The sequence below is a fragment of the Porites lutea genome, chromosome 3 (assembly GCF_958299795.1).
Source record: "Porites lutea chromosome 3, jaPorLute2.1, whole genome shotgun sequence".
NCBI classification, from domain to species: Eukaryota; Metazoa; Cnidaria; class Anthozoa; order Scleractinia; family Poritidae; genus Porites; species Porites lutea.
In genome coordinates this window covers 35,023,471-35,035,880 of record NC_133203.1, presented here as the reverse complement: position 1 = coordinate 35,035,880, position 12,410 = coordinate 35,023,471, and the positions used below count along the sequence as shown (strand labels likewise).

Sequence of the window (12,410 nt, the reverse complement as noted above, 5' to 3'; positions counted from 1 at the left end):
TGGTTTGGAATGACCCAGGCTGTGATGACCCTTCGAGTGTGTATGTTTTGAACCTTGACATTTAATAATGCAGATGGTCGTTTGGTATTTGCTTGTGGGAGATCTTTACACTGGGCGGCACACCGTATCCCACTATACCCGTAGAAGAGCTCCTAGGCTTTCTCAATGATGGAAACCGTATGGAAAATCCCCGAGACTGCCCTTCGGAGATCTACAAAATTATGCAAGATTGCTGGCAGGAAGGACCCGACAAGCGACCTAAATTTGATCAAATCAGCCAGTCGATTGGTACAATACTTGAGCAACGCGCTGCCCAGGTGAGGTCTATTTTCTACAGCTTTTGAGGCAAAGGGGGAACTAAGAGAACTTATCCTCTCTCTTGTCAGAACTTATTGTACACTAGGTCCTTCAAAGGAAAAAATGAACTTTATCAAAAGGGGATACTCTCTTGAGTATATATATCCTTTGTTCTGATGGGGCGAGCGGGAAGAATATGAAGAGATGACTTATACTGTGTGCTCTTTAAGAAATTACCATATTTGCAATAACAGTTGCGGATTCAAATCTCTAACTAAGTGGGGGACCCACTCATTTAGTCCCGTAGTCTGCAGTTTGGCCTATAAAGAAGGTGGAGCCCTGGGCCCCGGGGCCCCTTGGCCCCTCCCGTCGATCAATCAATCAATCAATCAATCAATCAACTTTATTTAAACACGGTAAATGGCTCAGCAAGCTGGTTTTCAGATATGCCGTGTGATAATTACAATTTATAAAAATTAAGACTAGTGATTAACTAACAATATAATATAACAGCAAGAAATGAGTATTAGAAATAAGATAAAAACATGATAAAAGTTACATCCTAAGATAAGGCGAGTTTAAAGCTAGTAAGATCCCCCATCTCACGTGTTTCATTTGACAGTTGGTTCCAAGCCATTGCACCCCGATAAGAAAATGAACGCTTGAGAAAATTTGTTTTAGGTAGTGGTAGTTGGAGATCATAGTTAGAACCCCTCAAATTATGGATCGGCCATGGAATGATATAACACGATCTGCATGCTGTATTTTTTTAGACTGGCGCAATGCAGATGCTAAAGCTATGCAGATTATAAAAATTACGATGCTATAAGATCAGGGAATTTCGACTGCCAATCGAAAGAAAGATTATGAGGGATGCGCAGCTTTTGCTGGTCAGGAGCCCATAACCCGGAGTGAGCAACTTCAATGCGCTTGTGTCACGACGTTTTCACGGACCAGTTTATTTTTAGAACGGTTTCGGCGCGAATTTTGAATATCCTTTAAATTTCACAAACTAGTCAGCAAAACCTACAGACCTAACAATGGTATTTTCTGCCTTTTAATAACGTTTAGGTTTCCGTTTTGAAATCTTCTACTTCAAATGCGCTAACAGATATGGTGGAGATTTTATTTTCGCGGGAAGAAGTGCCCCTTAAAATGTGTCTAAAAATAAAGTGATCCGTGAAAACGCCGTGACATAGGCCTAGTATGGGAGTTGCTCGCTCCGGATTATGGGCTCCTGGCTGGTATGTTTATTCTAAACTTCGATATTGGGCTTATTTTTCACAACAGAGTGTCGCGACCGAGTACCTTCACTTAACAGAAAACAACAACCGTGGCATAAAAGATTACTGCCTTGATCCACATGATTCAGACCCCACCGTTCCTGTGACGAGAGCAAATGTTTATGACAGGTTAGTACTCTCGATTAAGCATTTGGCTTTTATTGTTGAAAAGTTCAGCCACAAGCGAGTTGGGTAGTTCATACCATGTATTCCGTACCCATAAAGGAGCCAACAAGTCCCAGGCTAAAGAACTTCCCAATATTAGTTCGACAATAAATACGTTATGTTATGTTATTTCAACAACTGATAGGTAGGGCCAGTTCTGCTTATATACTAGCTTGACCACTGAGGGAGCGGTTATTCGGGGAAGAAATAGGTTCTTCAAAGGAGTACTGAGGAGACAGTATATCGTTAATGAGACACGTGCATAGTCATGGCAAAGAACGAAAGGGACTCAGTTACATTGTTACGTAAGAAATAACATTGCTTAATTCGTGGATACAGATAATAGTCTTGTGCACGGTAAATTTAAAATTGAGCCGAACAAGTGGGTAATAAGAAACTGTTCCCTTATGTCTATGCCGGCGTTTAATCAAAGGTAAACAAGCGTTCAGAGAATGAGAGAAGAGAGGAGGTTCCCTTATAACATCACTTAATATATTTAAGACAGTGTGCTGGAGGTGATTGTTATTCAAGGAGACTCTTATTTTTCAGTTTGGCAGGCGAATATTTAGGGGAAGACGCTTAATCAACGTGAACGCCTTTTATTTTTTAACATTTAAGGCGTAATAGCGTATAAATCTCAGAGTGAGAAAATCTAACTCCGTTCGCTGCGTACAAATCATGTTTCGAGTCCATTGCGGTTGGCATCAAGATTTGAAATAATGATAATAAAATAGAGCATTGCGATCTTGCCTCACAGAATTATCGGCTTGTCGTAAAATGTTTTAGTGTGATTCACGTTGCCTTCTATAATCGTGCGCATGATCTAAAATGCATGGTCAATTTTATAGGAATCTACTATGGTTGACAGCGTTGTTTTCTTCTTATAGGCGATCAAGTGAAAATATTGCAAACAATCCCTTGCCTCCATTACCAGATGACATGGAAGATCAATTCGATCCTGAATCAGAGGAGAGACGACAGATGCTGAAACCAGAGATTTACAGTGGTTCGTCGGGGAGTGAGGGCAACATAGAACTAGAAGAATTCCATGGTAATGAGCAGGCTGTGGCTTTGAAACTGACGCCTATTGCTCACTCTACAGAAAAGGCCGCAACTTCAAAGAAGAAAACTACAATCTTCTGAGACTTGCGCTGAAGTTAATCTTTTTACTTCCAGATTCAATAATAGAGACATTTTAAAAATAGTCCCTAGTTTATCTCTGTTGTAAAATGCTGTGATGTGATCGATCAGCTGTTCAAATGAAACCTTATCTGTAGCACGTTTACATGACTGTAATTATTTATGTTTTACTGATTTAGTTCGAAATCTTACATCAGTGACTAGTCCGTCGACGAAATCCAATAGTTTGACCATTTAAATTAAAACCTCTTCAGTAGCGTGTTCACATGAAGCTAGCTATTTTGTATGTAGTTCTAACTATTGGTCTCTGGACAAAATAAGATGATGTGACTATCAAAATCGAACCTTTCTAGTAGTACGTTCACATGTATAGTTTATGTTTCGCGCGGTTTTAAATTTGGAATCTTTTGACGAAAACCTACATGTGTGACTATCCAAATTAAACCTCTTCATCAGTACTACGTCATATGCATGAAGCTATTTATGGTGTAATTTTTAAATGAAACCTCTTCAGCAATAACTCGTTCAGGAAAAATAGCCATATGAATGACAACTTAAATTAATTTGAAGGTGAAAGAAATACAGTCTACACGGAGGAAGAATCTTTCAAAAACGATTACTAATCGTACTTGGCACATCTTTCTTATCTATAGCTTCCAGACAGGCTGAAATTGGTAAATGTGGTCAGGGACGATTATTAATCGTACTCAGTGGCACATCTCTATACTTTCGTATCAATAGCCTGCAGACAGGTTAAAACTGGTAAATTTGATCAGAATTAATCGTACTTGGCACATCTCAATACAGTACTTTCTTTCCTTAGCCTTCAGGGGGCGTAAGACTAGGTAGAGATTCTCAAAAACGATTACTAATCGTACTTGCCACATCTCTATACTTTCTTATTTATAGCCCGCAGACAGGTTGCAACTGGTAAATGTGGCCAGGGACGATTATTAATCGTATTTGGCACATCTCAATACTTTGTTATCCCTTGCCCGTAGACATGTTGAAATTGGTACGTATAGCCAGGAACCCTAATTAATCGTACCTGGCACATCTCAATACTTTCAAATCCCTAGCCTGTCGGCCTGTTGAAATTGGTATTCAAAGCGACCGCTCGGTTAACCATTTACACCCTCAGTGCGAAGACTGTCACAAAACATTAGATAGATGGATAGATAGATAGATAGATAGATAGATAGAAAGATAGATAGATAGATAGATAGATAGATAGATAGATAGATAGATAGATAGATAGATAGATAGATAGATAGATAGATAGATAGATAATTAATAACCGATTTGCAACTAAAAGTGGAATTATACGATTATTTACAAAAAATGGAATATTGATAATTACATTAAAAAGACTACAAGTGATTTAAAACAGCAAAAAGGACACTATATATATGTTTTAAAAAAATATATATAGAAGAGGTTTAAAAAAAACTACTAAAACCGTTCAAGCCTTAGGCGGCGTTAAAGGTAATAAAACTACTACGAAACCTGTTCGTCTTAAAAGCTGGCTTAAACTTCCGCATATTTCTTAGGTTAAAGGTACATGTGTTGCGAGCAGGAAGAAGTTCATGGAGTTTGTTCTGTTCGTTCTGTAAAACATTCTTAAATAGTTTATCAACTAGTTCTTGGCGGCGGTCTGAAAGTTTAGTTAGGCCTAATTTAACCAAGGCCTCATTATATGAGCAATTAGGAAAAATGATGCGCATAGCCCGCTTTTGTACTCCTTCAAGTTCGTTGGAGAGGTACACGGGGAGGCCGTCATGAAAGACAGGACCCGCGTACAACAGTGGTAGGTCGCGCGCGTCTGGTCGGTTTTAAAGAACTTGATCGTGACCGTTGTTTTCATTCAGTGGCTGTGCGCGTTGATATGCTAACGTTTAAACCAGACTGGAACATAAAATTTTTGTTATAAAAGCAAAGAGGCCGCTGAGTAGAAACTAAACTGTCCTAAAGTATTCCGTTTCATTCGTGTACGTTTATTTTAATGGGGTCTGTATGATTGTATGATGAATTTACTACACGTAGGTAAACAAGATCGAGATTTAAAACATTTGGTTTTGCTTTGGTGGAGTAAATTTATTTTTAAAAAGTCTAACCGGTAAACCACTTCCTTCGCGTACTTGTAAAAATGAGCATTTAATACGTCGTGCTAAGGTGCTAAAATTTTCTTGTCGTGTATTAGATTTCAGTATACATATTGTTAATCTACATTTCGCGCCAGAATAAATTAGTTTGCGCGCAAAGGGCTTCTAAAAAAATTACAAGGTTTGTCCCACTTCTAGTCCACCTTCTGGAGATACGCCAGCTTGGTAGCTGGAATACATTTCCGAGCTATAATTAGGCTGATAATTTCTTGCACCTTTGTACTGAAACACATGAAAGCCATACTTGTTTAACCCTAGCAAAACACTCTCCTATTATGGAGAAACTGTTCTTGATGGTTGCACTAAAATCTACGACGCTACATTTGCTCTCTGCAACCTCGTGGATAGAACATACCTGATAGTTACACTAAAATCTAACAATCACTGCATTTCAGCTCTCCGTAACCTCGTGGTTAGAACATACCTGATGGTTACACTAAAATCTAATAATCACTGCATTTCGGCTTTCTGTAACCTCGTGGGTATAACATACCTGATGGTTACACTAAAATCTATTAATCACTGCATTTCGGCTCTCCGTAACCTCGTGGGTAGAACATACCTGATGGCTAATAGTCACTGCATTTCGGATCTCTGTAACCTCGTGGGTAGAACATACCTGATGGCTAATAGTCACTGCATTTCGGCTCTCTGTAACTTCGTGGGTAGAACATACCTGATGTTTACCCCGAAATCTAATAATCACTGCATTTCGGCTCTCTGTAACCTCGTGGGTAGAACATACCAGATGGCTACACTAAAATCTAATAATCACTTTACTTCGGCTCTCTGTAACTTCGTGGGTAGAACATACCTGATGGTTACACTAAAATCTAATAATCCGGCACTGCATTTCGGCTCTCTCTAACCTCGTGGGTAGAACATACCTGATGGTTACACTAAAATCTAATAATCCGGCACTGTATTTCGGCTTTCTGTAACCTCGTGGGTAGAACATACCTGATGGTTACACTAAAATCTAATAATCCGGCACTGCATTTCGGCTTTCTGTAACCTCGTGGGTAGAACATACCTGATGGTTACACTAAAATCTAATAATCCGGCACTGTATTTCGGCTTTCTGTAACCTCGTGGGTAGAACATACCTGATGGTTACACTAAAATCTAATAATCCGGCACTGCATTTCGGCTTTCTGTAACCTCGTGGGTAGAAAATACCTGATGGTTACACTAAACTCTAATAATCCGGCACTGCTTTTCGGCTTTCTGTAACTTCGTGGGTAGAACATACCTGATGGTTACACTAAAATCTAATAATCCGGCACTGTATTTCGGCTTTCTGTAACCTCGTGGGTAGAACATACCTGATGGCTAATAGTCACTGCATTTCGGCTCTCTGTAACTTCGTGGGTAGAACATACCTGATGTTTACCCCGAAATCTAATAATCACTGCATTTCGGCTCTCTGTAACCTCGTGGGTAGAACATACCAGATGGCTACACTAAAATCTAATAATCACTTTACTTCGGCTCTCTGTAACTTCGTGGGTAGAACATACCTGATGGTTACACTAAAATCTAATAATCCGGCACTGCATTTCGGCTCTCTCTAACCTCGTGGGTAGAACATACCTGATGGTTACACTAAAATCTAATAATCCGGCACTGTATTTCGGCTTTCTGTAACCTCGTGGGTAGAACATACCTGATGGTTACACTAAAATCTAATAATCCGGCACTGCATTTCGGCTTTCTGTAACCTCGTGGGTAGAACATACCTGATGGTTACACTAAAATCTAATAATCCGGCACTGTATTTCGGCTTTCTGTAACCTCGTGGGTAGAACATACCTGATGGTTACACTAAAATCTAATAATCCGGCACTGCATTTCGGCTTTCTGTAACCTCGTGGGTAGAAAATACCTGATGGTTACACTAAACTCTAATAATCCGGCACTGCTTTTCGGCTTTCTGTAACTTCGTGGGTAGAACATACCTGATGGTTACACTAAAATCTAATAATCCGGCACTGTATTTCGGCTTTCTGTAACCTCGTGGGTAGAACATACCTGATGGCTAATAGTCACTGCATTTCGGCTCTCTGTAACTTCGTGGGTAGAACATACCTGATGTTTACCCCGAAATCTAATAATCACTGCATTTCGGCTCTCTGTAACCTCGTGGGTAGAACATACCAGATGGCTACACTAAAATCTAATAATCACTTTACTTCGGCTCTCTGTAACTTCGTGGGTAGAACATACCTGATGGTTACACTAAAATCTAATAATCCGGCACTGCATTTCGGCTCTCTCTAACCTCGTGGGTAGAACATACCTGATGGTTACACTAAAATCTAATAATCCGGCACTGTATTTCGGCTTTCTGTAACCTCGTGGGTAGAACATACCTGATGGTTACACTAAAATCTAATAATCCGGCACTGCATTTCGGCTTTCTGTAACCTCGTGGGTAGAACATACCTGATGGTTACACTAAACTCTAATAATCCGGCACTGCTTTTCGGCTTTCTGTAACTTCGTGGGTAGAACATACCTGATGGTTACACTAAAATCTAATAATCCGGCACTGTATTTCGGCTTTCTGTAACCTCGTGGGTAGAACATACCTGATGGTTACACTAAAATCTAATAATCCGGCACTGCATTTCGGCTTTCTGTAACCTCGTGGGTAGAAAATACCTGATGGTTACACTAAACTCTAATAATCCGGCACTGCATTTCGGCTTTCTGTAACCTCGTGGGTAGAACATACCTGATGGTTACACTAAAATCTAATAATAACTGCATTTCGGCTTTCTGTAACCTCGTGCGTAGAATATACCTGATGGTTATGCCAAATTCTAATAATCATTGCGTTTTCTTTTTGTAACCTCGTGGGTAAAATATTGAATGCCTCTCTCCCGGAAATTTTGTCCTCTCCTTCCTGAAAAGCAGCTCTGATTCCTTTCTCTGAAAAAGGAAAATGCATATCCCCGTGCACCAGATTTTTGCCAGCAGCAATTCGTCGATGTTTTGCTACACTGAGTGAGAACGTGACGATCACTTCAGATGCTTTCATTGACAGGAGTTCCTATTTCGATATGTCTAATTCAAGCTTCGCCGCGTGATAGCTCTTCATTAGCGAAAAGCTCTAAGTGATATTTTGCTTGACATGTTGTTTAGGATCCCGAGGTTTTTAAACACCTTCTCTCTGGCTTAACTGGTGAAGGTATTCTAGGAATTTGCCCTTCAATTCCAAATTCTTTGATGTGCCGCCAGATGCCGTGCAAAAATGTCACCGCTTGCGGCTCCTCGTATAGACAAGAACGTTTATTAATCGTACTTGGTATATCTCAATTTTTTCTTTCTTTGGACACGTTGAAATGGAAATGTATGATCAGGAACGCTTATTAATCGTACCCGGTAAATCTTAATACCTTCTTATCCCTAGCCTGTTGAGATATCAAAACTAGTAGGTATGGTCAGGAACGCTTATTAATCGTACTTGGCAAATGTCAATATTTTTTTAGCCCTAACTTGCAGCTATGTTGAAATTAGTAGGTATGGTCAGAAACGCCTTTTAATCATACTTGGCACATCGAAATACAGTTTTATTCCTAGCCTTTGGACATGTTAAAATTCGTAGGTATGTTCAGTAACGATAATTATTCGTACTTGGTGTTTCTCAATACTTTCTTATCCCTAACCTGTGGACATGTGAAAATTGGAATGTATGATAAGGAACGCTTATTAATCGCGCCATTCACATTTATAACATAGCAAAAGTAAATCGCGCGCTCTGATTGGTCAGTTAGCCACTACCATTTGCCCGAGGGTGCACCCCAAGAAACTGAGCTAGCGCGGTAAAATTTATGCAAATTCAACAAATTTCCTCTCCTGACGGTAAAATACACCGATGAAATGCACAGATAAAAAGTGGAAGTTGAAGAAAATACTAAGCTGTCGTGTCGAAGGAAAAAAGACAAAAGATCAAGCGACAAATTTGCCCTGGATGAATTAATCACTGTTTTTCTCGCGGCTAGAATCGGCTTAAGGATAATCGAGCGAGCGAAGATTTAAGGTACATTTTGTGTGTTTTTTTTTTATAGAAGAGAAAGTCTGTTTGAAATGTAAATTTATCAATTAGCATTGCGTTATTAACTTTTTGGTCAAGCTAATGCTAAATTCAAGCAAATATTTTAGGAAACACGCTCAATAATAACAACAATAACAATAACTTTATTAATCTCCTCAAAAAGGCTTTTCAGTAAATTTACAATGTCAAATATCTAAGACTTAGTTCTCCAAAAATACTCTTAAAAAATGCTGTTTTATTTTAACTTTAAATACACCTGAATTAGTGATAGACTGAAACTCGTCTGGTAGACTATGCCACAGCCTTTGGCCTCTAAAGGTAAACGCGCGCTGACCTGCAGCCGTCCTACAGAGTGGTATATGTAGGTGGTCCCTATTCCTAGTGTTGCAGTCGTGCACTTCCGATCTGGTTTTAAACTTCTGACAAAGATATGGAGGTGCAAGACCATTTAAGCATTTAAATACCATGGTAGCATTACTAACCTCAAGTTGTTTAACAAATGGCAGCCACTGTAACTGCTTAAGAATAGGTGTAACATGATCAAATTTCCTCGTTCCAGAAACTATCCGGGCTGCAAAATTTTGCACTGTCTGTAATAGCTCGATGTTTTTCTTGGTGGTATTAGCCCATACTGATGAACAATACAATAATTTACTGAATACGAGAGAATTAATTATAGTGATCAACGTACGCCTATCAACAGGTATTTTACGCGATTTTTTTGACAAAGGCTGCCTATACATTTCGAAGTTAATTGAGTTATATGTTCGTCGTACGTTAAATTACAGTCCATTGTGTAACCCCTAGGTTTTTCGCAGACTTAGATGATGTTATCTCCTTGCCGAGTAGTGTAATGCTTAGATCATCTGGTATCTTCATCAGCAACTGCGGAGTCCCCAGAACAAGAAGTTTTGTTTTTTCTGGGTTAATGAGTAGACTGTTTTTACAACACCATGTGGCTATGTTCCTAAGATCTTCTGTCAGCTGAGCTGCGGCTAAGGTGGCATCACGTACAGGAAATGAGAGGTATAACTGCGAGTCATCAACATAGTACTCTAACGACCCTACCTTAGGTACAGATGGTAGATCGTTGATGTAGATATTAAACAATGCCGGGGCCAAAATTGATCCTTGTGGTACACCATACGAGACTAGGCGGAGTTCAGATGTTTCGCAACCGATTCTCACCGACTGTTTTCTTCCTGTCAAGTAGCTTCTAAACCATTCTATTGCTTCTTTATTGGTACCCATTGCACGTAGCTTCTTTAACAAGGACATGTGATCAATGCTGTCAAATGCCTTGGAAAGATCTAATAACACCAAGGCAGTGACTTGCTTGCGGTCCATTGCCTCCAAGGCTAGATCTGACATCAAAATATTGAGTGTCTCTGTCGAATGTCGTTTCTTATTCCCACTCTGTTGTCCACTGAGACAGTTTCTCCTTATTGCATATTCGGTGAATTGATTTAAGGCTACTCGTTGACATATCGTAGATAGTGCAGGTAACAACGACACAGGTCTATTCCCGTTGGCTACTACCGGATCTCCACCACCCTTTAGAATTGGAACAGTTTCAGTTTCCTTCCATGGTGAGGGAAATACAGATGTCAAAAGTGAACTGTTTATGATCTCGGTCAAAATCGGGAGGATGGCAAGTAGAGCATCTTTCACTACTGCCATGTGTAATTTATCTTTCCCTGGTGCTTTATTTGAAGGACTAATGATGACTCTACAATCCGATTGACCTCGAAAGAGGTAGCAGCCCGAAATCGAAACTCATCTTCTTCGGGAACAAAACTGAAAGGGAGTTCTTGATGTAAAGTAGTTAGACCATTGACTGATGCGAGTCTTTTGGCTTCCTCTGCGGCACGTACTCCCTCCCACCTCCTAAAGAATTCATTGAATTCCGTCGCAAGTTCTTTCATATCCCTAGAATAAGCTGGGCGCGACTTCTCCCTAGTTGGTATGCAATTCCGTATCACCTTCCACTGTTCACTAGAGCTCTGATTCTTTTTAACCTCATTCTGGACAGACTCCTTCTCCGCTTCTCGTAATACCCTCTTAACGTCATTACGACAGTCCCGATAATACTCCCAATCCACAAGAGCACTTGTCTCGCGCGCAAATTTTATGAGCTTGATCTGTTTTTGCCATTTTCTCTTTGATCTCTTCATTTATAAATAGACATCTCCGATGTGAAGTATGAATGAAATAATTCATCTCCGATGTTTGATTTTAATTTTCTTAATAGGTGCATGATTATCCAGAACCCTGAAAAAGGCTTTATTGAAATGAAGCAGTTTCTCAAATTGGAGACAGCTTTGTTGTGAAGTTTTCATCGCATCGATTAAAAATTTTAGTTGAGTTTAAACGGACACATTACGCGGGAATAAGCGAATTTCATTTGAATACAGAAACATTTGGGTTTTCAAATAAATTTTTCAAAAAATACCTTCTGTATGTATTATTTCGTTCCTCAGTGTTCATTCATAACAGTCGTTCAGAGAACGGTCGAAAAACAACAGCTTCAGGGCCGGCTGTGTGTCGGCGAATTTCAGTTGCAACTTTGACTTTTATAGCTGGATTTCGCCAGACAGATTTCAATATACAAAGCTAGTTAATTTCTTTTTAAAATTAGTGTTACCTGTTATTCTAAAGGAATTACAGTCAAAGTTTCTGTTTTCTACTTTACGTTTATTTCAAAAATTGTCACATAAAACTAGACACTATGCATATGGCAGACATAATGTAATTTATGGCAAGGCATGATACTCACATGATAACTCGCTAGGTCAGGCTGTACCAGGTACTGCAAATCTAGCCAATAAGGTTATAGGGCGGTGTCAGGGTTAAGTAGGTATATCGAGATATTTTCCCAGTAATTCTTCCTTCTCTCCCTCGTCATCAACTCGGTCAGATCTCGAGCAAAATCTTTTCAGGCAAGTACTTCCTTTGATTATATTCTCTTCTCCTCATGCCGCCAATCCGTGTTTTAATTCTGGGCCACTCTTTCATTCGCCGTGTGCACGATTTTCTTTGCCGCAATTTTAATGCGCGCATTGCGAAAAATTTAAGTCTAGATGGCGATCTGCTCATAAGATGGCATGGGATTGGAGGTAGAACGGTTTCTAAAACTAGGGAGTACGATTTAGGTATATAGAGGAGTTCGGTCCCAATGTAGTGATCATGCAATTAGGTACGAATGACCTTACCACCATTTCGGCCGTTGAAACTGGCTCGGCAATTGAAGATCTGTGTCGTTTACTTTATGAGTCATATGGAGTGGAATTGATTTGCGTTTGT

The 12,410-nt window shown here is 39.6% G+C and overlaps 1 protein-coding gene across 1 annotated transcript in view; it reads left to right on the top strand.

Moving 5' to 3' along the window:
* The window catches only part of LOC140929671 (fibroblast growth factor receptor 1-like), a 14,816-nt gene extending 11,913 nt beyond the window's left edge, over positions 1–2,903 (top strand). The window contains exons 5-7 of the mRNA XM_073379403.1: positions 74–317; positions 1,588–1,709; positions 2,633–2,903. Of these exons, the coding sequence (XP_073235504.1) occupies positions 74–317; positions 1,588–1,709; positions 2,633–2,888 (622 nt within the window). The 3' untranslated portion in view covers positions 2,889–2,903. The remainder of the gene's footprint in view (positions 1–73; positions 318–1,587; positions 1,710–2,632) is intronic.
* Positions 2,904–12,410: the final 9,507 nt, after the last annotated feature.